Source organism: Lissotriton helveticus, chromosome 8, assembly GCF_964261635.1.
Source record: "Lissotriton helveticus chromosome 8, aLisHel1.1, whole genome shotgun sequence".
Lineage (NCBI taxonomy): Eukaryota > Metazoa > Chordata > Amphibia > Caudata > Salamandridae > Lissotriton > Lissotriton helveticus.
Genome location: NC_136069.1, coordinates 1,598,023,794 through 1,598,048,437, shown reverse-complemented (window position 1 = coordinate 1,598,048,437; position 24,644 = coordinate 1,598,023,794). Strand labels below are relative to the sequence as shown.

The 24,644-nt window shown below is 42.9% G+C and overlaps 1 protein-coding gene across 2 annotated transcripts in view; it reads right to left on the bottom strand.

Moving 5' to 3' along the window:
- Positions 1-24,644, bottom strand: part of LOC144773554 (ecto-ADP-ribosyltransferase 5-like) — a 358,428-nt gene that overhangs the window by 9,817 nt on the left and 323,967 nt on the right. For both annotated transcript variants that reach the window (XM_078658649.1, XM_078658650.1), the window contains exon 6: positions 1,743-3,208. In XM_078658649.1, the coding sequence (XP_078514775.1) occupies positions 3,135-3,208 (74 nt within the window). In that variant the 3' untranslated portion in view covers positions 1,743-3,134. The remainder of the gene's footprint in view (positions 1-1,742; positions 3,209-24,644) is intronic.

Sequence of the window (24,644 nt, the reverse complement as noted above, 5' to 3'; positions counted from 1 at the left end):
AACATAATACTTGAATTTCTCGAGAACAGACTTACTAGAATTTCTGGATGCACTGCTAAAACAGTACAGAACATACCGGTCTCCTAAAGAGACACGTCATACCGTATCCACCTAGGTGAACACGTCGGACCGGATCTGTGTACCCAAACCCGTCGGACCGGGCACAAATTAATGAACCCGTCTAGATACGTTCCCAGCAACGGTACTCACCGGGAAGCAAAACTGAAAGCCTCGGACTGGACTGGACAGCTACGACGTCTGGTTACTGCTACGCACTACGCATGCGCCTCGGGCTTCGGAAACAGGTGGGCCTCCGGATACCTCGGACCTTGCTCTCTCGGCTTGGGCTCTGGTCGGGACGATCCGCCTTCCTCACCGCCTCGTCTGGATGCCGGACCGCAGTCTCCGTCTCCTCCGTGGGCCTGAGGGAGACTTGAAGCAGAAATATCTGCACGTGCACAGTAGGGGTCCGTCACGGCTGTAGAAGGGTCAGGGGGCCTGCGTTACATCGCCGGCGCGTGGGGAAGGGGCTCATCCCTGTTCGGGCGCCATTTATGTGGTAAATAAATAAATAATTACCAGTACTATTTTTCTATGCATTAACTGAAAAGGATAGCTCAATAAATAAGAGGTAGAATCCGTGGTATCTGAGTCAAACGGGGTTTAATCAGATGGCTCGAGCCAGTGGACCATCGGGTTCCATCACCTGCAAAGGTTCAGGGAGGGACAGACACAAGAAAAAAAGGAATGGCAGCTGCAGCATCTCATTAACATCATACAGTATATATAGTAAAACAGTACAATTGCATTGAATACAGTAGGCGTAACAAGTGACAAACGAAAGATAAGAACATATGGGCGTAACAAGAAGGCGTGCACAGGGCGTGCACGGAGGCATGTGATGTAAACGTCACAGAAGTGTCATAAATGGGTGGATACATGGAGGGGGCTACCTGGGCAGCTGGAACCTTTAACCTACTGGTGCGCGCAAACGGGCCATGACGTGTAACTGGGGAGAGCTGGGGGCTCTGACTTCTGGCACTAGAAGAGGAGACTAGAGTCTGGGATGTCAGGACGACATGTACCTATAGCATATCTGATATCTCGTGTTTTGGAGAACATGTTGATAGAATCTAAAAGTCATCAGGGCAAAGGCTACTTGTCACTAAGGCTAGTGCATGCTTATATTTCTACATGTATTGCGTGTGTTATGAATCTTCTATGGATATTAATTCAGTAATTCTCTTGCCTGGAGACAGAAAGACTAGACTATAGATGAAGATGTTTATGCAGTTCGTTAGCTAGGAATGTGAAGCCGGGGAGCTGAACAGATAACTAGAGGCATAACATATTCTTGGCAGACAGGCAGGCAGGCCAGGCCGGGCACCGCGCGGCTTGGCAGAAAGTAAGTGAAGGGTCAGGGATGCGGGAGGGGCTGCATCGCTCCTCGGAGTGGTTTCAGGAGACTTGAGACTCGAATCTGGTGTCCGGGCCCTGTGAGGTCTAGAAACAGGGACAACTCGATGAATTAACGTGCACAATGTAAAGACGTTGGCAACATAGGCCTAATACTTGTTGCTTTCAGGAGGGACTGGATAACTGACATACTAACGTTGGACACAACTGTAATTGCGTCTTTATTCGGACAAGAGGGTAAATATGCATATCGATCATGCACATATAACATACGATGGGGAACACGTAGGGACACATGACAGGGCAAAATTCAATTTTCCTCAGACCCCTGCATGCTTGTGTTTTTGTGTGCAGGGACTTCAGTGTCTCGTTTCAGTGTGGAAGCTCCTCCTCTGGTTGCTCAGTGAAGATGTGGTTCTTTTAAACCCGAAAGGTACCCTCAGGGATTCTACTTGAATGTCTAATGGTACTGTGGGTCTGTCATTCAAGGATGACGATAGCGGTGAATTTTGAATGGAGCTATTATACACGAGGTGGTAATCCTGCTGCGAATGTCCTAGGCAGGGGATTAAGATATGATACTAAGAATCCTCATGCATATTAAGTGAGGCTAGTTTTTGAAGTACACCACATGACATTTATTCACACATAACTAGGTACAAAGTCAGTGCCAGAACCGTTTTGTAGGGCAAGGTAAGACAAATGTAGGTAAAAGGTGGCGCAGCTACCTAGGCTTACATTGGGGCTCATAACCAACCACATTTACATTCTCCTTGTAAGATGGATGGGTTAAATTAGCTCTAAAAGGCCACCAAGGCTGTGTTTCTGTCAAACATGGCTCACCATCAAATGGGCTGAGCGAGGAAGTTGGATAAAGTGGTAATGTTTCTTTTGGAATATGTTGTAACTATGAGAATGCCTAATCTTTTTTGAAAATCAGTAATGTTAGTGTGACGTATGGTAACACCAAAAATGATCTAACAATTATCTTTCTAAAACCACATCCTTCTAAATAGGTTGTGGGTGTGTCATCTTCATTGTTTTTATATAGCTTAAATCACATTGCTGATTACGTACTACAATATATTTGGACATAATCAACAATTAATGAACCCAGAAACTATTGTCTTAGAGAAATCAAAAATACATTTAAATTAACCCTGGGCTTAAAACTACGGAGTATGCAAAGTTTGTACTAATTCACAGTTTGCAAATTGCACGTAGTACAGTACCAAAACTGTGCTTAATCAGGTAGCAGCATGTAAATCAACAATACCCTCAGATGCTTTGAAAAAGCAATTTTACATGCTTGAAAGCATATAATCAATTCACAAAAATGAACTTTTACAATGAAAACATTGGGCAATGAGAGAGCTGATGATTTTGGGGTCCCCCCTAACCTAGGGGGAGGACCAAGCAGATGCCTTGAACACAAAGAGCATAAACAAAAAGCACATTTTGTTGAACTTCAGTGGTGGTCCCATCATTTTACGACCACCCCAAGCACAGTTATTGGCAAAAAAACAATCCCAACCAAAGGCCCTGCAAAGCATTATGGGACGAGATTAGCAGTGGGCAGTGAATATTATAGTATCCAATATCAAAATAATTCTACAAAGAGCTGCAGTTCACCTAGTTGTTACTAGATGTCCCTCACGAGTCTGCATCGTTTCACATTAATGCATATTTTACAAGCAGTTAATTAATAGAGAAAATCTTTAGAACGCCAGCTGAATCATCAAAAATCCACTGAAGAGAAGGATGACAGGGAAAGTGTTGTGACCTCCTGGAGCTGTGAATACAAAATTATGAATTATGTATGGCTAATTTAAATGATACAGACAGAACTTTCACAAAAGTGCTTTATCAACAATGTACAAGTCTATAATGTGAGTCTCCTCATCTTTTAACATTAAAGAATACAATAACATACTTCTGATTCACAATTAGAGGCCACATATGAGATAAGTCACATGATTGGTTTTTAAGTAGCATCTTCATCTAGCCATTCTGTGATCCACCCTCAGAGACTCCACCCACTTACCTGATTACAAATGTCATTATGTTAATCAAAGTATGTTTATTTCTAAGGTTTTGGTATTTTGGAACTCCACTGGACTAGCAGGGCCTTGTATTACATTTCCTACCTTTTTCTTACTATCCTGGTCTCTGTAGTAGTTAAGAAATGTAAAATTGAAATGTTTCCCTGGATGATGGTGATCTCACAAGGTCATTTACAGAATGCAGTTCTCAAGTGTACTTTCTCCAACATAGGCTTGCCTGCCTCTTCTCAGATTATCATTATTTTTTTTTTCTATATTTAAAATTGTATATAGTGCGACATGACCCAAGCGGATATCAGAGCACTTCACATAAGGGTTTTGGAAGACATAGGTAGATAGTTGTGGGAGAAAAGTAAAGCAATATTCATCAGGAACAAAAATGACATATTGCCTGGCGACAATGGGCAGTAACAGAGGCCAGGTGGTAGCTAAATCAGCTAAACAGGATAGGCGAAAAAAGGAGACAAGCATCTAGATCAGTGCAGTGTTCATAAGTAGAGCTTTCACTTCCCTTTTGAAGGCCACTGATGAGGGAATCAGTCTTGTTTCCACAGGTAGGGAGTTCCAGATTCTCAGGGCAATGCCAGAGAATGTGCGCTTGTAGGTTTTAAGTTTTTTTAATTTCTTCGGTTTCAGGAGTATTGTCTTGGTGATCCTTGAGGGCCGGGAGCCACCTCAAAGTTCAAGCTTATTAGTAGGGTAGAGAGGGGTATTGAAGTGTAGTTTTCTATGTGTAATACAAACAATTTTTAACTGGATCCTTGCCTCAAATGGAAGCCAGTTGAGCGATTTCAGGTCCAGCAAGAAGATGTGGTTGTATTTCTTGGAACCAGTGACGAGTCTAGTCGCAGCATTCGGGGATGCTCTGAGGGAGGCTAGACTGAGTTTCGGAAGTCCGCAGAGAGTAGCACTGCTGTATTCAAGTCTTGAGATGACCAGTGCTTGCACCGACGATTTGAAGTCATCTTGTGGAAGGTAGGGTTTAAGTTTTCTTAGGATACTTAGTTGGAAGTTCACACCTTTGGTAGATGCTCTGATATGGTCTTGCATGTTTCGGTTCTTATCTAGCACAACTCCCAGGTATTTTGTGGAGTCAATGATGTGTGGTGTGCAGTTGAGAGCGGTGAGGTTTCTTAGATATTTCACCACAGTGGGGGTTTGCTTAGAAGGTGAGAACGGATGAAGAGGAATTGTGTTTTAAGGGCGTTTAGTTTGAGATGGTTGGAGGTTAGCCAATTATGTCTCTAGGATCTGTCTGCACGGTCGGCCGAATTGAGGCCATCAATGAGACGCAGTCCCGGGCATTTTGCTAGAGCTTTATGGCTTTGCTATCCTTGATCTTGCCTGAGTCCTTTTAAGGTGGGCAACTGACACTGGCTACCTCTTAAGCATGGAGCTTGACTGCTCCTCTACTTTCTATGGACTGCTCCTTTAGATGTTTATATCATTGCCCTATTGCAGCGGCAATTCACTCTATCCAGACATCCCTCTCAGTTTGACATTACATAGAAGTTTCTTCAATGGAAGGATGATTATCTTCATTTTTATTTCCTTTATTTGCTTCTTCTTAACCCCTTCGACGCTGATGACGAGCTGGGCTCGTCATGAGGTAGCCTCCTCGCACGCTCATGACGAGCCCAGCTCGTCATGAAACATGGGAATCAACAAATCTCAGCACAGGAGGGGAATACCATCAGCATTGATGTGGTTAAAACCAGCTTTGTGAACATTGCTGTGAGCCCCTTTTCAAATTGTAATTTTTCATTGAATAAGTCTCGCGTTGATGGCAGTTGCTACTGATTGATTCTAAAAATATACAGACAGCGCCCTGATGAAGGTTGTGCTACACATGTTCAACCTTCTGTAACTTCCGAAACGCGAGTCGGCGCAATTCTGTCTAACTATATTCATCTTTTTTTATTTTTTATTGTATTAAAATTGTCTTTTTAAGATATTATAATTTTGAGAACTCCTTGATGTTTTTTCATATAAGTGTTTAGTAAGTTTCCTTGTATGTGAATGTTTAAAAAAAAAATCTTTACTGTTTTGTAGTTAGTCATCTGTGTAACTGCGTTCACTGTATATACATTAATCTTTTATTTGTTAATCTTTGTGGTACTCACTATTTTTATCAATATATGTAGATTACAAATCACTGTTTGATAAATGAAAAAATTAAAAAAGAACATTTTGTATCTAAGATTAATATATTATTAATTCGACTGGTCTGTTATATGGTGTTTTCATATTGCTACTTGCAAGGTCGGACTGGCCTGTAAGGTAATCAGGCAGTGCATGAAGGGCTGGTCTGACAGATCTGGCTTTTTTTTATGGCCAGGTGGGCTGGTTTGTATAACTGATTTTCCTGATATCACACCTTGCAAAACACCCATAAAGTGTGTCTTTACAAGTTCAAAGCTGGCCTAATTTGCAAATGTGGGACACTTTTTTAGCTATCTGGGTTTCTAATGCAGCCACATTTAATTTGGTGCACGGAATTATGTTTTGTCCCAGCCCCACCAAGGAACTCTGAACCCCCGTTGCTTTTGAAAAGTCTTTCTTCACTTTAAGAACAGGGACGAAATAGGGAAGAAGCTAGATCTGCAATTTGCGGAAACTAGGGATTTAAATCCCTTGCAAAGAATATATCCTGTGTGCCTCAGTATCTCTGCTGCGCACATGGTTAACAAAGATACCAACATATATAAAATGTAAACTATGACCAGAGAAAAGGCTAAAGAAATATTGGCGCACACACAAAGACTTAACACATTAGAATACTGACTGTGGTGTGTCTAATGCCCAAGGAAGTTGGCCACCTGAAGCTGAGTGTCTGCTCCCCACACTAATATAGAAAGAGATTACCACACAAATAAAGCTTGACCTAACCAACAACTGTGGGTGACACTCTTCAAAGAAATACCGAGCACCCTACCTGCATAACATTAATGGGGCAAGCAAGCACATCCGCATAGGAGAAACAGTCTGGAAAAAATGAACTGGTTTATGGCTAAAATTACCACCGATGGGTGATGGTTGTGGCACCCTACCTTCTGTGTCCAAGGTCCTCAATCTCACTAAAGAGACAAATTTACTGGTGAACCACTTCTCAACCATTTCTCGAAAGGATATAATTATAAACCAACCCCCAGATTCATCAAGAACACATTTTGCTATTCCTTAATAGCGCAAAATACCGAATCGCTATTAAGGAATAGCAAAATGCTATTCATCAAGAAATCACTGACAAAATAGCGATTTCTAATAATTCCTTAATTGCGACTCGCAAATTGCGAGTCACAATTAAGGAATATCTCCCCATTCATTCCTATGGGCCTAGAGGCCTATACGAATAATTGGGAAGACAATGTCAATTTGCTAATCGCAATTAGCGATTCGCAAATTGAGATTGCGATTTCAAGGGTGCAGGGGTGTCCAAAGGACACCCTGTTGCTCCCCTGAAATTGATGTGTGCACATATGTTGCGCACACACATGCCCTTAGGGCATGTGTGTGCACAACATGAAAGTTTGAAAAATGCACTTTAGTGCATTTTTCAAAGTTTTTGCTATTTACCACGTAGTTAGACTTCGCGGTAAATAGCGGCCCTAGATTGCGAATTCGCAATTTTAAAATGGTTCATGAATTGCATTTAAGGAATCTCAAATTGAGATTCCTTAAATACAATTAATCGCAATTTAGCGATTTCTAGAATTGCGATTTTTACATTTGGGATGATGAATCTCAAATGCAAATAAAGTGCTCGCAAAGGGCCAGATTCTCAGAATCTGGACCTTTGCGAGCCGATTTTAGTTTGATGAATCTGGCTGTTATAGTCTATCCACACCCAGCCACTGCAGGCATGCACATGCAAGTAGCAACTCTGAGTCTAGAGTCTGGTGATGTTTACACGTTTGGTGAAAAATGACTAGAGTGAAACCTAACCCCAGTGCTTCTAGCATGTCCTAATTAGGAAAGAACCCACCTCTCAACTGTATGCAGTAGGTGACAATGGTCAGCAGACTCTCACTATGCTGCTTGGCAGAGAATCAGTGTCATTCATTTAAGTGGGGCCCACTGGCATTCCTATTCCATATGCTCTACACAAGTTCTACACAGGTGAGTCCCAATTTGATGTAGCACTGAGACAAACAGGGTAACTGTGTGAGAATACGGCTGTGGAAGTTCTCTAACAGTTGTATGCTGAGTTGTTCCTCCTACATGGCTCAGAGATGTCCCACCCTCTGTGGCACATGTGTTCAAAACAGCTGAGCCAGAAGGAGCTAAACACAAACAGGCCTGACTTGCGGCATTTGCATACGACTGTAGCATCACTGGACACTAACCCGAGGTGGCTGTCCTATACCGGTGTACCTAGCAATATAATGTACACTGAAGAACTAGACTTCACAAACAGCCATAGTAAGATGCATATGATAATGGACACATGATACAAATACAATTTCTGCATTAAGGGGCAACAGCAGATTTATGGGGTTGTATTTATTTATGCGTTTTTATATAGCGCAGACTTTACCCGAAGGTGTCAGAGCGCTTCACAATAGGAACAGAACTGATACATGAGAACATTACAAGTGAACAAACTACAAAAGCAAACGTTACATTACATGCGGCAAAAGTGACAATCGTGAGCCAACAAAATACAAAAGGTAGTAAACGGTGCATTACAGGAGAAAAAGGTGACATGTGTGCAGGTTACAAAAGCGTACAAAGTAAACATAGCGGTATAATACTGCAATATATGGAGGACACTCAAACACATGAACAAACATTACGTAGGCAATCGAAAGCAAACAAAATGCAAGAGGTAGCAAACAGTGTGTTACAAGAGAAAAGTGACGTGACAAACACCTGATCTCAATAATACGGACCAGCACCATATAAATAGACTCACTGGCATGGTACACCAAATTAGGAGTTATAGCTGTACAAACTACGGAAACTACGCAAGCAACACAAGCAGGGTTTAAACATGACAATCTACAATAACTACAGTGTTTTGGAAGGATCTAGACTAGAGTAACTACCACCACCTAACACGAACTCGCTTTGCACGATTATCAACATCAAACTATCAAGCCCTCACAATCATGGCATACACGAAGAAGAAGAAGGGCAAAGAGGCAAAGGAATGCAAAACTGGCCAAAAAAGCACAAAACCTACCTGTACCAGACTCTCCTATTATTAAAAAATCTCACCCGAATGCTAATATGATACTAATTCCATAAAGCCTGGCAACACTGTACAACCTTGTGCAAGGTAAAAAGTCTAAAACAGATCCATACTAATATAATAAAGAGAGAGCCCAAACCTTTGAGGCGGGTAATCTCAGGAACCACAACACCAGTCACAACACCCAATACAGCGTTGGAAAGGGCAGTTGCAGCAGAAGGACATAGGCTATGCAGACGCCCACCATATACATTTAAACGGTAAAAGAACCGTGCCGTCAAAGTAGTCCCTTGTGGGCGTGTCTGCGTTGTGCTGTGGGCGTGTGCTGGGGGCGTGACAAACGCTGGGGGCGTGTGGTACGTTCTGCCCTTCATGCCATGTCTCCTATTGTGTGCTGTGGGTAGGGGTGTGTGCTGGGGGAGTGGGCGTGTGCGGGGAGCGTGATTACAGAAAAAAAAGCGAGCGTTGTGCACAATATTTCATTGTTTTTTCTTCCCAGGTTCTGTACATTCCAGCTCCGGGTGTCCACCCTGCTCCCTTTTAATACCCCTGCACCCCATAATCATAACCCACCCTTACTCCTTAAAATACCCCAACACCCTTAAACAGTAACCCATCTTAACCCTATAAATATACCCTGTACCCCAAAACCCAAACCTATCCCTAAACCCTAAAAATACCCCTGTACCCCAAAACCCAAACCTAGCCCTGAACCCTATAAATACCCCTGTACCTCAAAACCCAAACCTACCCCTGAACCCTAAAAATACCCCTGTACCCCAAAACCCAAACCTAGCCCTGAACCCTAAAAAAAACCTGTACCCCAAAACCCAAACCTACGCCTGAACCCTAAAATACCCCTGAACCCCAAAACCCAAACCTAGCCCTGAACCCTTAAAATAGCCCTGTACCTCAAAACCCAAACCTACCCCTGAACCCTAAAAATATCCCTGTACCCCAAAACCCAAACCTAGCCCTGAACCATAAAAATAACCTTGTACCCCAAAACCCAAACCTACCCCTGAACCCTAAAATACCCCTGTACCCCAAAACCCAAACCTAGCCCTGAACCCTTAAAATACCCCTTTACCCCAAAATCCAAACCTACCCCTGAACCCTAAAAATACCCCTATAACCCAAAACCCAAACCTAGCCCTGAACCCTAAAAATACCCCTGTACCCCAAAACCCATGCCTATCCATAAACACTAAAACTACCCCTGTACCCCATAACCCAAAACTATATCTGAACCCTTAAAATACCCAAACACCCCAAAACATATACCTCAGAACCCCAAAACATATACCCCTATACCCATACTTCCCTTATTTCGTTGTAAATGTATGTGTGGTAAAAGCATATAAAATGTAATGCCATGAGTTATAATGGCATTGCGGAGTCATGGCACTTTCGTAATGAAAGTATGCGAAGTGATGGTATGCGGAAAGAAAGTTGCGGAATAATGGGTGATTACCCTCCCCCGGTAAGTACATTGGTGGCACGGCGGCCCACATCTCCAGCAACATACTCATATTTTTTCACCACCGATTTGAAAAATGCACAGGTCTCTCTCATTGATGGCCAGCACCGACATACACTTTTAGACACACCTCCCGTCACAAGTTCTAGAATTGCAAACTTTAGAGCTAGGGAGCTACGTTCGAATCTCGGCATCAGCTCAACATCCTGTGATTCCAGGCAAATCGCTTTGTCTCCACGTGCCTACCACAAATGAATGTATTCTTCTGTAATGTAAATTGTGCTCATGCCATGTTGTCGAGTTCGTGCTATATAATATTGCAAGGAAAAATAAAGTAGGGAAACTCGAGTTCACACACTACTGAACGCGCACTCTTAAGTGCATCAGCAGTGCACTGTGAATCGAAGCGTTTCACAGGCCTGTAAGAGATAAGAAATGCTATCAAAACGAAATCCTACAAAACAATATACTACTGGCCGGCAGCAATTCATACCCGGACAACGTCGGGACGGGCTGCGAGTATTATATAAAGTAAAAGCAGAGCATAAGGAAGGATTTCATGGCACTTGCAAAAGGAATCTCAGAACAAGCGAATATGATAAGGCACCTGGAGGATTAAAAGACTCAAAGGCACAAACAAACAGGGGCTTTATCATATAGAAAGAGGGAAAAGCCTCTCAGGATTGTTTTCGTACACGAAGGTGCCCCTATATGCACAAAACCAATCCTGCCTACGACACATGCACCCTTGCCTAATTGAGCAAGGGTGTCTACGTTGGCACTATTATTTATTATTTATTTATTTATATAGCGCCAGAATCGGAAGAGAAGGCCGACGGCACAGAGGAGTTAAATTTATTGAAGGGAAGTAGCAGCTGTGTATCCTCGGCGTAAGAGATGGGAATGAAACCCCAGGTTCTAAGGAGATTGTCCAAGGGAGCCACATAGATATTAAATAAAGTGGGGCTCAGACACGAGCCCTGGGGAACTCTCTTGGTCACCCCCATAGACACACTAGGCTCCCAAAACAGTACTAGTGCAAAGGAGAAGGACAGGAATGTACTGTACTAGATTTTTTATCCTCTCTGCCAAAGTCAAATGGGAAACTATTGACATCTTTTAAAATCAGGAGGGGTGTCCAACAGGGGTGCGTATTAGTCCTCTTTTTATTTTCTCTAAACATAAACTGGGTAAACGAAAACAGTGCGGACACTGCAGGCCGATGCCCCAGATGTTGCTGGCTGCCAGATACCCTACGCAGATAGTGCAGTCCTCCTATCAAGGACAGTGGTCGGACTACAAATATTAATGGACTCTTTTACAGATTTCATGGATTTTAGAAAGCTGAAAAGAAAAAGTCAAAGACATTTACAATAACCTGGGGGAACATTTCCAAGAAGGTTAGACCATTTTCTCTTGAGGGTGTCTAGATAACAAAGATTACTTAATTTTTAGGTCTTGGCTTTAGATGGCGAGCATGTGCTATCTCGAACCAAGACCTGGTGTATCTGTTTGTGGAATTCAGACCCCCACACAGGCTTGCCATTTGCTGAAATTAGCATTGCTCTGCTATTTGTTCTCCTCATTCATCCATGGCATGCATACGTCATGCCTTTTTCATGCTTTGGCCCTCCTGAGCGTACCGTCCAACTACCCCTAAACATATGCTGTGTCCATTTTAAGCCATTGTTTTGGCACAACTTTTTTATATTTTAACTTTAAGCGAGGGCTCCTTTTTTACTCGATTTTAGGTCGAGCATTAGCGATGACCTGTTGTATCTCTGTGTGGGGCTTTGGGAATCCATCACATTGCCATTGGCTGTTAGCTACAGCATTCAGAAATGCTGGCTTCTTATTGGTCCATTTCTGACAAAGTCCCTCCTTTGTTTATTCAGTTCTCTTTCTGGCGAATTCACTCTGAGAACATTTTAGTTTGCCATCACACTGTACAGAGTGTGATGGCCTCTTTTTCGTCCTCCCATCCGCCTATTGCAGGTCAGGCCTTTTTTTTGTTTGTTGCTATTTTAAATAGTGTGAACTCGACCCAAAGGTATTGCAGTGCTTTAAAAGAGCACCAGTTATGTTACAGACAGATACATTCATTTTTGGATAGGCACGGGGAGATTTGCCCAGAATTCCGATGTTGAGCTGACACAGAGGTTCGTTTCTATGCAGATTTTCACTTGTTTTTTCCAGCTGTCTCTTATTTACTGTCGCTAAACAGACATTTGTTTATCACCAATATCAATGGGCCCCATGCCTTTTTTATGGTTGTTTAATTTAAAATAGTGGAGCGGGGATAGGAGATTTATTCCCAGCAAGCGTGGTGATTGATGTGACCGTGCACCGCTCTGCAGAAGTCAGAATGTCAAATATTGTTCACTAATAACATTTCTGTCTGCTTTCTTTTTTTTACAGCGCTCTTCCAAAGTGAGCTTTCCTTTTCTCCAGTGAGCATGGTGCTTCATCTATCGATTTCTTCACACACGCACCTCTTTACTGCGTGAGGCTACTTCGGCGCTCTTCCAAAATGAGCCTTCCTTGTCCTCAGTGAGCGCGGTGCTCATCTGACCCCCCGATTTCTTCACACATGGTACTTCTTTTCCTGCACAAGGCTACTTGTGGATATCACGCCCCTTGCTCCACGGTGAACATTCAAAATATCGATTTTTAAATATCAAAGTACATTTATACTGAATTTTAAATATCTTAGGGACAGAATATTGACATCAAGAATATCGACAACCAGAATATCGAACTTAAGGTAAGAAATATTGATGTTGCAAATATCGATAGTAAAATTATCGATGTTAATAATATCAATATTTATATTAATGTTATGTATTTTAGTATGTATTTTATATGTATGTGTTGTATTTTTTTGTTAAGTATTGTACTATTAAAAAAAATATTTGCATACATTTTTTAGAAATTAGTAATTTGTTTTAAAGTAAATTATGCGTTTTAGTAGCGTAGCGGGTTGTGGGTTCATAGGGGAATAAGGTGGGAAGTAATTTGATTATAGTAAATTAAATAATAATTTTTAGGAATTGTGAATTATTTTTAGTTACATTTTGTGTTTTAGTTCTGTACGGGTTGTGGGTTTATAGGGGAATAAGGTGGGAAGTATTGTAATTTTTAATTAAGTAATTGTGCATTCTTAATTATTGGTATTAATAATTAATATATTGTTAATTGATTATTAGTTGTTAATTAATTATTATTAATTGATAATTGTATTATTGGTATTAATTTATTATTGGAGTGGGGTTTGGGTTTATAGGGGAATAGGGTGGGAAGTAATTTATTTGTAATTAAGTAAATAATTTTAAAAAATGGGTATTGATAATTATTTGTTTGTTACTTAATTATTAATTGGTTATTAATGTGTATTACATATTATTTATTTATATTGATAATTAATTTATTGTTAATGAATTATTAATTGCAAATTATTTTTTATTAATTGATTAATTAAAATTAAACTAATTATGTGACATTTTATGTGGAGTGTGTTGTGTGTTTATTGGGGCTATAAGGTGGGAAGTATTTAATTTTATTACAGTAATTATTAATGTTGATATATTTGTAGCTTTTATTTTATTTATTGTTCATTTATTAAGAAATAATTATTTAATTACAATATTTATTTGATTTATAAGTATTTTATTTTTAACACATATTCTATCCAATGCTTTCCCTACTGTTGCACTCGCTGGAGTGGGAATAGTAATGTTTACCCCTACGCTATCCAACGCTTTCCCTACTGTTGAACTCACTGGAGTGGGAATAGTAATTTTTACCCCTACGCTATCCAACGCTTTCCCTACTGTTGCACTCTCTGGAGTGGAAATAGTAATTTTTACCCCAACGCTATCCAGCGATTTCCCTACTGTTGCACTCTCTGGGGTGGGAATAGTAATTTTTACCCCTATGCTATCCAATGCTTTCCCTACTGTGGAGTAAGTATATATATATTAATTTATATGTATATGTTTTATTTATTTTAACATTATATGTATTAGATATTATTTTTAAATATGTTTTAATATTTTTAACTATCTTTTTTAATTATATATATTATTTAATTAATTTTTCATTATTATTAAAACATTTTAAAAAACTATATTTTTAACATCGATTTTTTTGAACATTATATATATTTTTTTATATTTTTGTACTTACCATTATGTAGATTGGACTTCGATATTTTTGTGTCGATATTTTTGTAGGTCGATTTTCTGTCTGTCGATATTCTGTCAGACATTCTTCTTCCACACCTGTATGAACCTGCCTGAGTCCGCTGGAGTACAGGACGATGTGCTGCCAACAACTAAATTACTAAAAGTAAGTTGAGTTTTTGATGGTTTATGTTGCACATTGCATATGCTTCTTTTAAACCCTTTTCCAGAATGATAATGGGGCTTTGGTTTCTTTTTGGCTTTTTCTAGTAGCCCCTGATGAATAATTGGGGTTCTTTTCTAAGGGGTTGTGCTTGTTTCAGTCACCCTCCCACCATGCACCCACCCGTAACCCCTTCCTTCCTTTTGTGGATAGCGTTTTTCTCCACACAACTTACACTGCAGGCAAAATGCACTTTTTAATCCACTCCTGAGATATTGGTTTTCAGATTGTACAGAGCTTTGCAGCGGAGGTTAGCTCTTTGAGACTGCTCCCGTGCTGCCAATGACAGCACCTCTCTTGATGGAGCCCGACAATGTGCAAGACAGCTGCAGCTTGACCTAATCAACTGTCATTTATAGTTGAGTAGGTTGTTAGTCTTCATTTTAACCTCATCGATGCTGGTGACGGAACCACTCCGTCACCAGCCACGGACGCGTTGTGCTGATGACAGAGTGGTTCCGTCACGGCCCGGCCGCTGCGCCTGCGCGGCGCTGATTTCGCGGATGCGCGGCGCGTTCTACTGAGCAGGCGGGGCGGTGACGGAACCACTCCGTCACAAGCACAGCGCACCCGATGCTCATGACGGAGTGGTTCCGTAACGAGCATGGCGGCGTGCGCGGCACCCCTAGCGCTGCGGCGGAATTACCGCCGCAGCCAAGGGGTTAAATGTAGCCAATGTATTAAACTGGGCTGATCAGGTTGCAGCCTGTGCTTTCCTGCTGTTGCTCGTAGCAGATCTAGATCAGGAGAAGCCTTCATGACACCGCGCTTTTTGAGAAAAGTTCCTTCATGGCGGAAATGTCACTTCACCTCAAAATAAACAATGGGGCTTATTTACAAGCTCTTTGCGCCACTTTTACGTCATTTTTAACATGGGAAAAGTGACGTACGGGTGGCGCAAGGGGCTTGTAAATAAGGACCAAGGATTTTACACAGTGACATGTGTAAGCGTCAAACAGCCTCCTCCAGTTTCCGTTTGAGCTTGTTTAGGATGCAATCACTAGGCGAGAAGGAAGGTTAGAACGTGTTCACAGAGACATACATGCCAGCTTCCCGATTTCAAACCGAGTCTTCCGCCTCTCACTTCCTACCTACAAAAACCTGATTCCTCAGGGGTTTCAGCTGACAGGTCCTGCCTAGTACTGCCTAGTATTGTGTAATGTGGTATATGCACTGCCAGCAACCTGCAGGCCAGTGCACAACACTTGTATCACACAGTGCACAACACTTGTATCACACTCTCTCTGCCTGCCATTGCGCTTTCTCCGTGCTTATAAAACGTAAGAACAAAATGTGCATTTGTATTTCAAATATCCAATCATGCAGCATCACACTTGCAAAGCCCATGCATGACAGTAACCTGATTCAAGCCCCATTCTCCCGGTTTATATTTTTAGAAATCTCCCACTGATGTGTTGGCATGTATCCAAAGATGTTGCCACGTCAATGGCAAAAAATGCACTTAACTGCTCCTGCCAAGTGCTTACAAATACACAGCATTTGTTGATGAAATGAGTGTGAGCTACCACTTTAGTCTCCATCGCTGGCGCGAGCATTGCCCACCATCTCAGAGGCTTCCTTTCATATCGGAGTATCCCAGGGTGCAGTAAATAGTGCCCAGCGATGCCTTTTGTTTTTGCCTTTAGAAAGGAAGTTGTCATTCAGCAGATGTGTTTAGTGAGCTCACAAGCGAACGCAATCTTTTACCCCATAGTGATTAGGCTGCCCACTTACCTGGGATCTGGGCTATCCATAATTAAATGTGAATGCAACTTCACATGTAATCTCTCCCTCCCCCAAACTCCACTCTTTTCCTTTGCTCCTCCTCTTTCGTTATCCCCCCACAGCCAATACAGAACTCCAAGATTGTGAATGCTAGAAAACGCCGGCCATCGCTCTTGAAATTAAAGTGATTTGCACCACTTTGCTAATTAGGGACAGTATATAACATTTATACTCACATGTCTGCAGACGCCTTCCTACACAATGGCTATTTTGTATTTTCTAGTTCAGTGTTCGAATATAGTATGCATACACTTACAGTTTTGTTATCAGAAGTATGTTTAAAAATGCACACTCTGGAGCCCTTTCACGGCAAAGCCTCAGCAAATCCGTTTACGCCCAGGGATTTGCAAATTTAGAAAGGCTGCATTGAATTCAAGATGGGTCAAGAGGCAAAAAAGAGTAGGAGTCACTGCATTTTGATTAAGGGTCAGCAGGCAACATGGAATGCAGGATGTAGAATCAAACTGTAGTTAACTAGCGTTTGCAATGCAATCGGTCTCGCATTTGCTAGAGTTTGAGCTATTTGCATTGTAAATGACAATGTCTTTTACCCATGTGTTTTGAAAACCTGCAAGCAGTGCGTAAACCTGCACTTTGTACTTCTAGTCATTGCTTACGAGATGCAAGGCTGGCAGTAAAAGGGATGCATTTTTAAACTTGGTAAGACAATCCACACAAATACACTCCACACCATGTCACATAATTCCAACCACCATCATTTCACTCAGCGCCACACACTTCCACGCCACACAATTCAATTCTACACATTGCCATTCAATATCACTTTTTTCAACTCAACAACACAATTACACAACACACCACATACATTCAATCCACACCGCAGAATTCCGCATCATGCCACATAATTCAACAGCACACCGCATAATTAAACTCCACAAAATACCACAATATGCTATTCCACATAATTACACTCAGACACACAATCCCACTCGACATATTTACAGTACACTCAATACTACATAATTACTATCCACATTTCCATTACACACCATGCCACACAATTCCAATACACAAATCCATTCAACAGAATTCCACCACACACCATTCCACAACTAACAGTTCCATCGCACATAAATCCACTCCACACCACATACATCCTCTCCAATCCAAAACACATGGGTAAAAGAATTTTAAATATCTCCTGTTTTACTCGTTTTTAGGTTGAGGCCGAGCCAACGCACAAGCGCTGCTCTGGTGAAGATCTGTTGGTGTGCAGTACAGGAGAGAAGCCCTGCCCACTCCCCCACCCTTATTTTTCATTGGCTTGTGTCTTTGTCCTTTGTAAATGCAGGCGTATGATTCCTTAACAGGCTTATTAATCCATCCTTAGTACGGCCATGTCATCATTTGTAACCTCCCATGGTTACTGGCCCCTTTACTTTGTTGTTACACGGTATGTGGGTTATTTTCTTTATTGAGTTTTCCTACCTCAAGCATGACGACGGCCTGTCGAGGCCCAGGAGGCGGGGCGGGCCAGACCCGGAAGGCGGCAGCTCTCCTCCTCAGCTCTCGAGCCTCCTGTCGTCAGAGCAGCAGTGGAGTCTCGAGAATGCTGCCCGTCCCCATCGCAAAAGGTCCAGACTTCATGGTGGTATTCTCGGTTCTCTGAGACATCTTCACGGTCGGCATTTTCAACACAGGCCTGTGAGTGTATCCCCAGATCCCCCTCACCCGCGAGGCCCCAGAGCGCGCTCAGTTTCTGCGTTGATGTGTCCAGGCCAGTGCCACCCTCTCTGTACCGGGCTCACGTAGCGCCTGCAGCCGGAGGATGAGAGAGGGTTTCCTTGCCTGGTAACAAGCCTCTCACCGGTGAAGATGTTTGAGTGCATACAGACCCCGAGGATGACCTCAATTTGCAATCAATTTAGTTTTCGGATTCCTTTCAAAGTTTTCACCATAAAAGCACAATTGGATAGACAAATCCTCTGTTTACCTATTCGTTATTTAAAGTGGAAACACACTTACCCCTAGTTCCTGCACACACCAGCCATACTTAGCAGTCAATGCCCAATTATGCTTCAGAATAATTTAACAAAAACAAGATAAATAGACACATTTTGTTTACCAAAGGTAATAGTGTTTATCGTTGTTTATTAATGTGAGATCGGGCTATGATGGGGAAAACTGTGAATGGAAGGCTCTCATATATCTTTACAGTTCATCACCTTCATGGGCTTTGAAGACTGGGTTTGCTTTTGGCTTCTTTCAATGGTACATGCGCTTGTTTGGGTGGGTGTTATTTTCCGATTTTAGTCCTGGGAAAGTCAACAGGACACGGAAGTGAGGCGGCTGGTGAGTAGAGTCTGGCAGAGCGGCTTAGACCCTCAGCGGCTGCAGCTCCTGTTGCAAGAGAGTCCCCTTTTCACTGCTTTCTGACCACAGGCATCCTGGGCCCTTCCTTGTCACTGCGTGCCCCGCCTTATTTGACCCCTTCTATCACCCTCTCCATGGGACCATGCCAGTAGCACCCCCTCTATCCTGCCCCTAGGTAAGGGTTCATGGACCCTAAAAGTGCCAGATTCTATGAGGGAATGCCAGACATAAACTACTTTGAATAAAACATGCCTTCTTTCTCTGTCCAACCCAAAAACATAAACCATAGATTTTCATTTATGGGTTGCCCTGCAATGTATTTTGTTACTATTGAACTGCGTTTATGCCAAGCTGTTTACAGCGAAATGGAATACTTTAATTGCGCTCCCCTGCTGTGGTGCTCTATGCAAAGATAGCTGGTACATTTGGCTACTGGCAGTGCAAACATATAAAATATGTTTAAAGTGAGGTTTCATACTCTCTTCATAACTTTACAGTATATTTTCTTGCTCTAAGGCCTCCATTTCATTGGGTGTCCAACACAAACGTAGTTGCATAACTAAATATGTATGAAAGCGTCAAGGCAACATTATAAAATAAATAAATAAACAAACAAAATATAAGCGCCACTTAACACAAAACAAATGTTACAATATTTTATTGTCGTACGTGTGCACCTCAAAGCATTCTTTAATCGCTTAACCGCTGCGGCAATTCCGCCATGGTGCGGCAGTTTAAAGGAGTGGGCGGGGCCGCGTCAGCCAACGGACGTGCGCAGCACTACAAAGGTAGTGCTCGCTACAACCGTTGGGCGACGCAGGCATGGAAGGGGTTAAATTGAAGTATTTATGAAATATGATTATAGTCATCAGCCTAAATTAGAGGGATTTACTCTGCGCTTATATTTTAGACAATTACTAATGTGAACACAGCCACAAGGGAACTAGGATTAGAACTATATATGTATTATGGTTAACCGTCAGCACCAAAATTATCTATGGGAATGTTTCAGTGTAATACGATGTGAGTAATTCCACAATTATTACTGTAAATCTATTAGCGCCACCTGGGTTTGCATAACTGAAGCGCTGTCCTAAAGAAAACAGATTAGCTCTATCACATGTGTCTGTCACCACCCTGCTGCCAACCACTTTCCTGATGTGTGCAGGTTTTTTTATATGTATTTTTTATTAAATATTAGGTAGCCCCTGTTACCTGCTATTTTAATATAATGTGTTTGTATTTTTATCCATCTATTTGCACCCCTTTACTTTGACATATCCATAGCTTTACCGCACAGTTGCCATCAACCTTATAATATGCAGTTTTTTTCTTTAAATAATCCCTCCAATGCAAATAAAAAACATAAATAAAAAACCTTGCCATTTACACTGCCATACCTCCAACTCCAACAAATGCAAGACCTATTGCATTGCAAATGCTCGTTTTTTTCTCAGCCCGTACAGGCTCACTATTATGAAAAACAATTTTCCGCATGTTTTGGCACACAAACATAATAAAGTCTTCTCTGCTGGAGCTGAAGGCAGGCAGAACGCTGTAAAACCAGGCCACGCACCTTGGTGTTGTATAATGGGATGCATTGATGTGGGGGCATGGGACATGTGTGTTTGTGTTTGGAGTGGAGGGTCTGGTTGCTGCTTGCAAGCACTGTCAATGTGTATTTGTCACGGTATAACAACCATGGAACTTGGAAGATGAAAGAAATGTGGAGCTGGTCCTCAGGGAATGTGAACTCATAATGTGCAGGGCATGTTGAGATGAAAATGTTTTTTTTACCTTTGCTTGCGCATTATTCTATGTAAGTTAGCATTCGCCTAACCATTTTATGTTTGGCCGCCATTTTGTACCACAATCGAAACTAATGCCTGTCCCTCTTAAAAACGGTTTCTGGTGATGTTCATTTCTCCAAGGCCTTGATCTGCTAATGAATACACTGTTCTTATTAGCGCATACCTTTCTGACTAGATAGAGGCCTTCTCCCACCAGTCTAGTGGCGGGCATGGACAGAGTGACCTTGGGAAGTACATAGTGTGTGTCCGGCCTCAGAGTCGAAACCTTTCCTACTGTACTTCTTTGTTTAGCTGCATCTGCCTGGAAAATTCCATTATGGGCATGCCTTCATTGGTTCTGAAATGTACATAATGTATCTCTATGTTTGCTGATGTCAGTCCCTCTGCAGCACTTCTAAGAGACTGGGCAGATCGGGCTCCGCTCGAGTGTATCTGAATAAACCTTTATTGGTTTGTATTCTCTACTGTCTGACCGACTCTTCATACAGATGTTAACAGCGGCTATTTAACTTACGGAGCCATCTAGCAAGCCCTATGACTAAACAAGCATTTGCAATGCAATGGGTCTCGCATTCATGCGAGTTTGAGCTATTGGCATTGTAAATGACAATGCCTTTTATTTATGTTTTGGGTTTTAAAACATAAGTAAAAGGCATTGTCCTTTACAATACTAATAGCTTAAACTCTCGCAAATGCCAGACCTATTGAATTGCAATAATGGGCCTTCTCGACTGCTTGTTAGAATGTAAATATCAGAGGAAGAGACCGGCCTGCGACGACCGGCCTGCGACGTCTTCGAAGTAGTGATAAATAGAGCTGTGAAGAAAATGTATAAGTGTTGTAAATTGCACAGACACAAAGGGGCCGATTCAGATCCGGTAAAATTCTCGTCCGTACGATTCGCATCCGGAGCAGTCTCCGTACGACTCGTACACACACCGTACGACTCGACGAGTACGATCCGGACCAGGGTATCAGGACACGATTCGTACGGTCCACGTCAGGTAAGGGCGATTCGTACGGAAAAGCGCACATTCACATACACACCGTACGGTGCGTACCCCCCTGCGATCATGGGGGGTATGCACCATACACCCAGCGGACATGGGGAATGCACCGTACACCCAGCGTACATGGGATACGGTGCGTACACCCCAAGATCGCAGGGTACGGTGCATACACCCCGTGATCGCAGGGGTACGCACCATACCCCTGCGATCATGGGGTGTACGCACCGTACCCGGGGGGGGGGGGCTTTCCGTACCTGTTTTGAGGCGAACTCTGCTTTTACGGCTGTTTTCAGCTCCCGTAGAAAAAGGATCGTACGGTGCGTACCCAACACGAATCGTACTTGCCGGTTCGGAAAAAGCAGCCGCGAACCGTACAGATGTCGCGTACAGCGGGTTCCGAGGGAGAATCGTACAGAGATTAGAGTTGCATGATCTCTGTACGACTCGTACGGAGTACGGCTCCTGGTACGAATCGTACTTCGTCGTACGTACGGGGAACGTTGCAGTGTACGATTTGTACGGGAAAAACGCTCCGAACGGCAATTCGGAGCGCTTTTTACCGGATCGGAATCGACCCCAAAGTGTGAAGTGAGAGTTACTTATGATCCGAGCTATAAACACAAATAAAGTGCTCCAGCAACTTTCACTCTGTGATTACACTGTTGCTGCTCAGGAGGAAGAGCGGGAGGGGGGCTATGTCCTGCCTTCGTCTTGATTTGAGTGTACAGTGTGGCATTGCGTAATGTCATTGCTTTCTTTGGCCTAATAAAAACACTCCAGCTGGACGGGCTGTGCTTTATGGCAGGCATGGAGGGAGAGAGGGATGGTCTCTGCTGCAGCTCGGCCTGGTACTGCACCCCTGCTATTACTAGTGAGTGAGAGGCTCTGAGGTGGTGGCATTGGGGATATTGGTATTGGTGGTGGTATTGGTATTGGTGGTCCTGGTATTGGTGGTATTGTTGGTGCTAGTATTGGTGGTATTGGTGGTGGTGGTGGCATTGGTGTTATTGGTGGCGGTATTCACATTGGTATTGATGGTGGTGGTATTGGTGGTAGTATTGGTATTGGTGGTGGTGGTTTTGGTGGTGGTATTCAGGGTATTGGTGGTATTATTGGTATTGGTGGTGGTATTGGTATTAGTGGTGGTATTGGTATTGATGGTGGTATTGGTTGTGGTGGAATTGATGGTGGTGGTATTGGTATTGTTGGTATTGGAGGTGGTGGTATTGGTAATGGTGGTATTGGTGGTGGTGGTGGCATTGCTGGCAATGGTGGTATTGGTGGTGGTATTGGTGGTGGTGGTGGGATTGGTGGTGGCAGTATTGATAGCAGTATTGGTGTTGGTGGTGGTGGTTTTGTTGGTGGTATTGGATGTATTTGTAGTTTTGTTGATATTGGTGGTATTGTGGTTGGTGGTGGCATTGTTGGTGGTATTGGTGGTGGGGTACTGGTGGTGGTAGTGGTGGGGTATTGGTGGTGGTACTGGTAGTTGTATTGGTATCCTTGGTATTGGTGTTGTTGGTGGTATTGGTGGTGGTGGTGGCATTGTTGGTATTGGTGGTGGTGATATTGGTGGTGGTATTTGTATTGGTGGTGGTATTTGGGGAATTGGTGGTATTATTGGTATTGGTGGTGGCATGTTATTTATGGCAGGCATAGAGGGAGAGAGGGGTGGTTTTTGCTGCAGCTGGGGCCTGGTACTGCACCCCTGCTATTACTAGTGAGTGGGAGGCTCTGAGGTGTTGGTATTGGTGGTGTTGGTATTGGTGGTGTTGGTATTGGTGTTGGTATTGGTGGTGGTATTGGGGTATTGGTGGTGCTGGTATTGGTGGTATTGGTGGTGGTGGTGGTGGTGGCATTGGTGGTATTGGTGGTGGTATTCACATTGGCATTGGTGGTGGTATTGGTGGTAGTATTGGTATTGCTGGTGGTGGTTTTGGTGGTGGTATTCGGGGTATTGGTGGTATTTTTGGTATTGGTGGTGGTGGTGGCATTGGTATTGGTATTGGTGGTGGTATTGGTATTGATGGTGGTATTGGTTGTGGTGGAATTCATGGTGGTGGTATTGGCATTGTTGGTATTGGAGGTGGTGGTATTGGTGGTATTGTTGGTGCTAGTATTGGTTGTATTGGTGGTGGTGGTGGCATTGGTGTTATTGTTGGTGGTATTCTCATTGGTATTGGTGGTGGTGGTATTGGTGGTAGTATTGGTATTGGTGGTGGTGGTTTTGGTGGGGGTATTCAGGGTATTGGTGGTATTATTGGTATTGGTGGTGGTGGCATTGGTATTGGTATTGGTGGTGGTATTGGTATTGATGGTGGTATTGGTTGTGGTGAAATTGATGGTGGTGGTATTGCTATTGTTGGTATTGGAGGTGGTGGTATTGGTAATGGTGGTATTGGTGGTGGCGGTGGCATTGCTAGCCATGGTGGTATTGGTGGTGGGATTGGTGGTGGTGGTGGGATTGGTGGTGGCGGTATTGGTGGCAGTATTGGTATTGGTGGTGGTGGTTTTGTTGGTGGTATTGGAGGTATTGGTAGTTTTGTTGATATTGGTGGTATTGTGGTTGGTGGTGGCATTGTTGGTGGTATTGGTGGTGGTAGTGGTGGGGTATTGGTGGTGGTACTGGTGGTGGTATTGATATCATTGGTATTGGTGGTGGTGGTATTGGTGGTGGTAGTATTGGTGGTGGCATTGATGGTATTGGTGGTGGTGATATTGGTGGTGGTATTGGTATTGGTGGTGGTATTTGGGGAATTGGTGGTATTATTGGTATTGGTGGTGGTATTGGTGGTGGTATGTGATTTATGGCAGTCATAGAGGGAGAGAGGGGTGGTCTCTGCTGCAGCTCAGGCCTGGTACTGCACCCCTGCTATTACTAGTGAGTGGGAGGCTCCGAGGTGGTGGTATTGGTGGTGTTGGTATTGGTGGTGGTCTTGGTGGTGGTATTGGTTTTGGGGGTATTGGTGGTGCTGGTAATGGTGGTATTGGCGGTGGTGGTGGCATTGGTGGTATTGGCAGTGGTATTCACATTGGTATTGGTGGTGGTATTGGTGGTAGTATTGGTATTGGTGGTGGTGGTTTTGGTGGTGGTATTCGGGGTATTGGTGGTATTATTGGTATTGGTGGTGGTGGTGGCATTAGTAT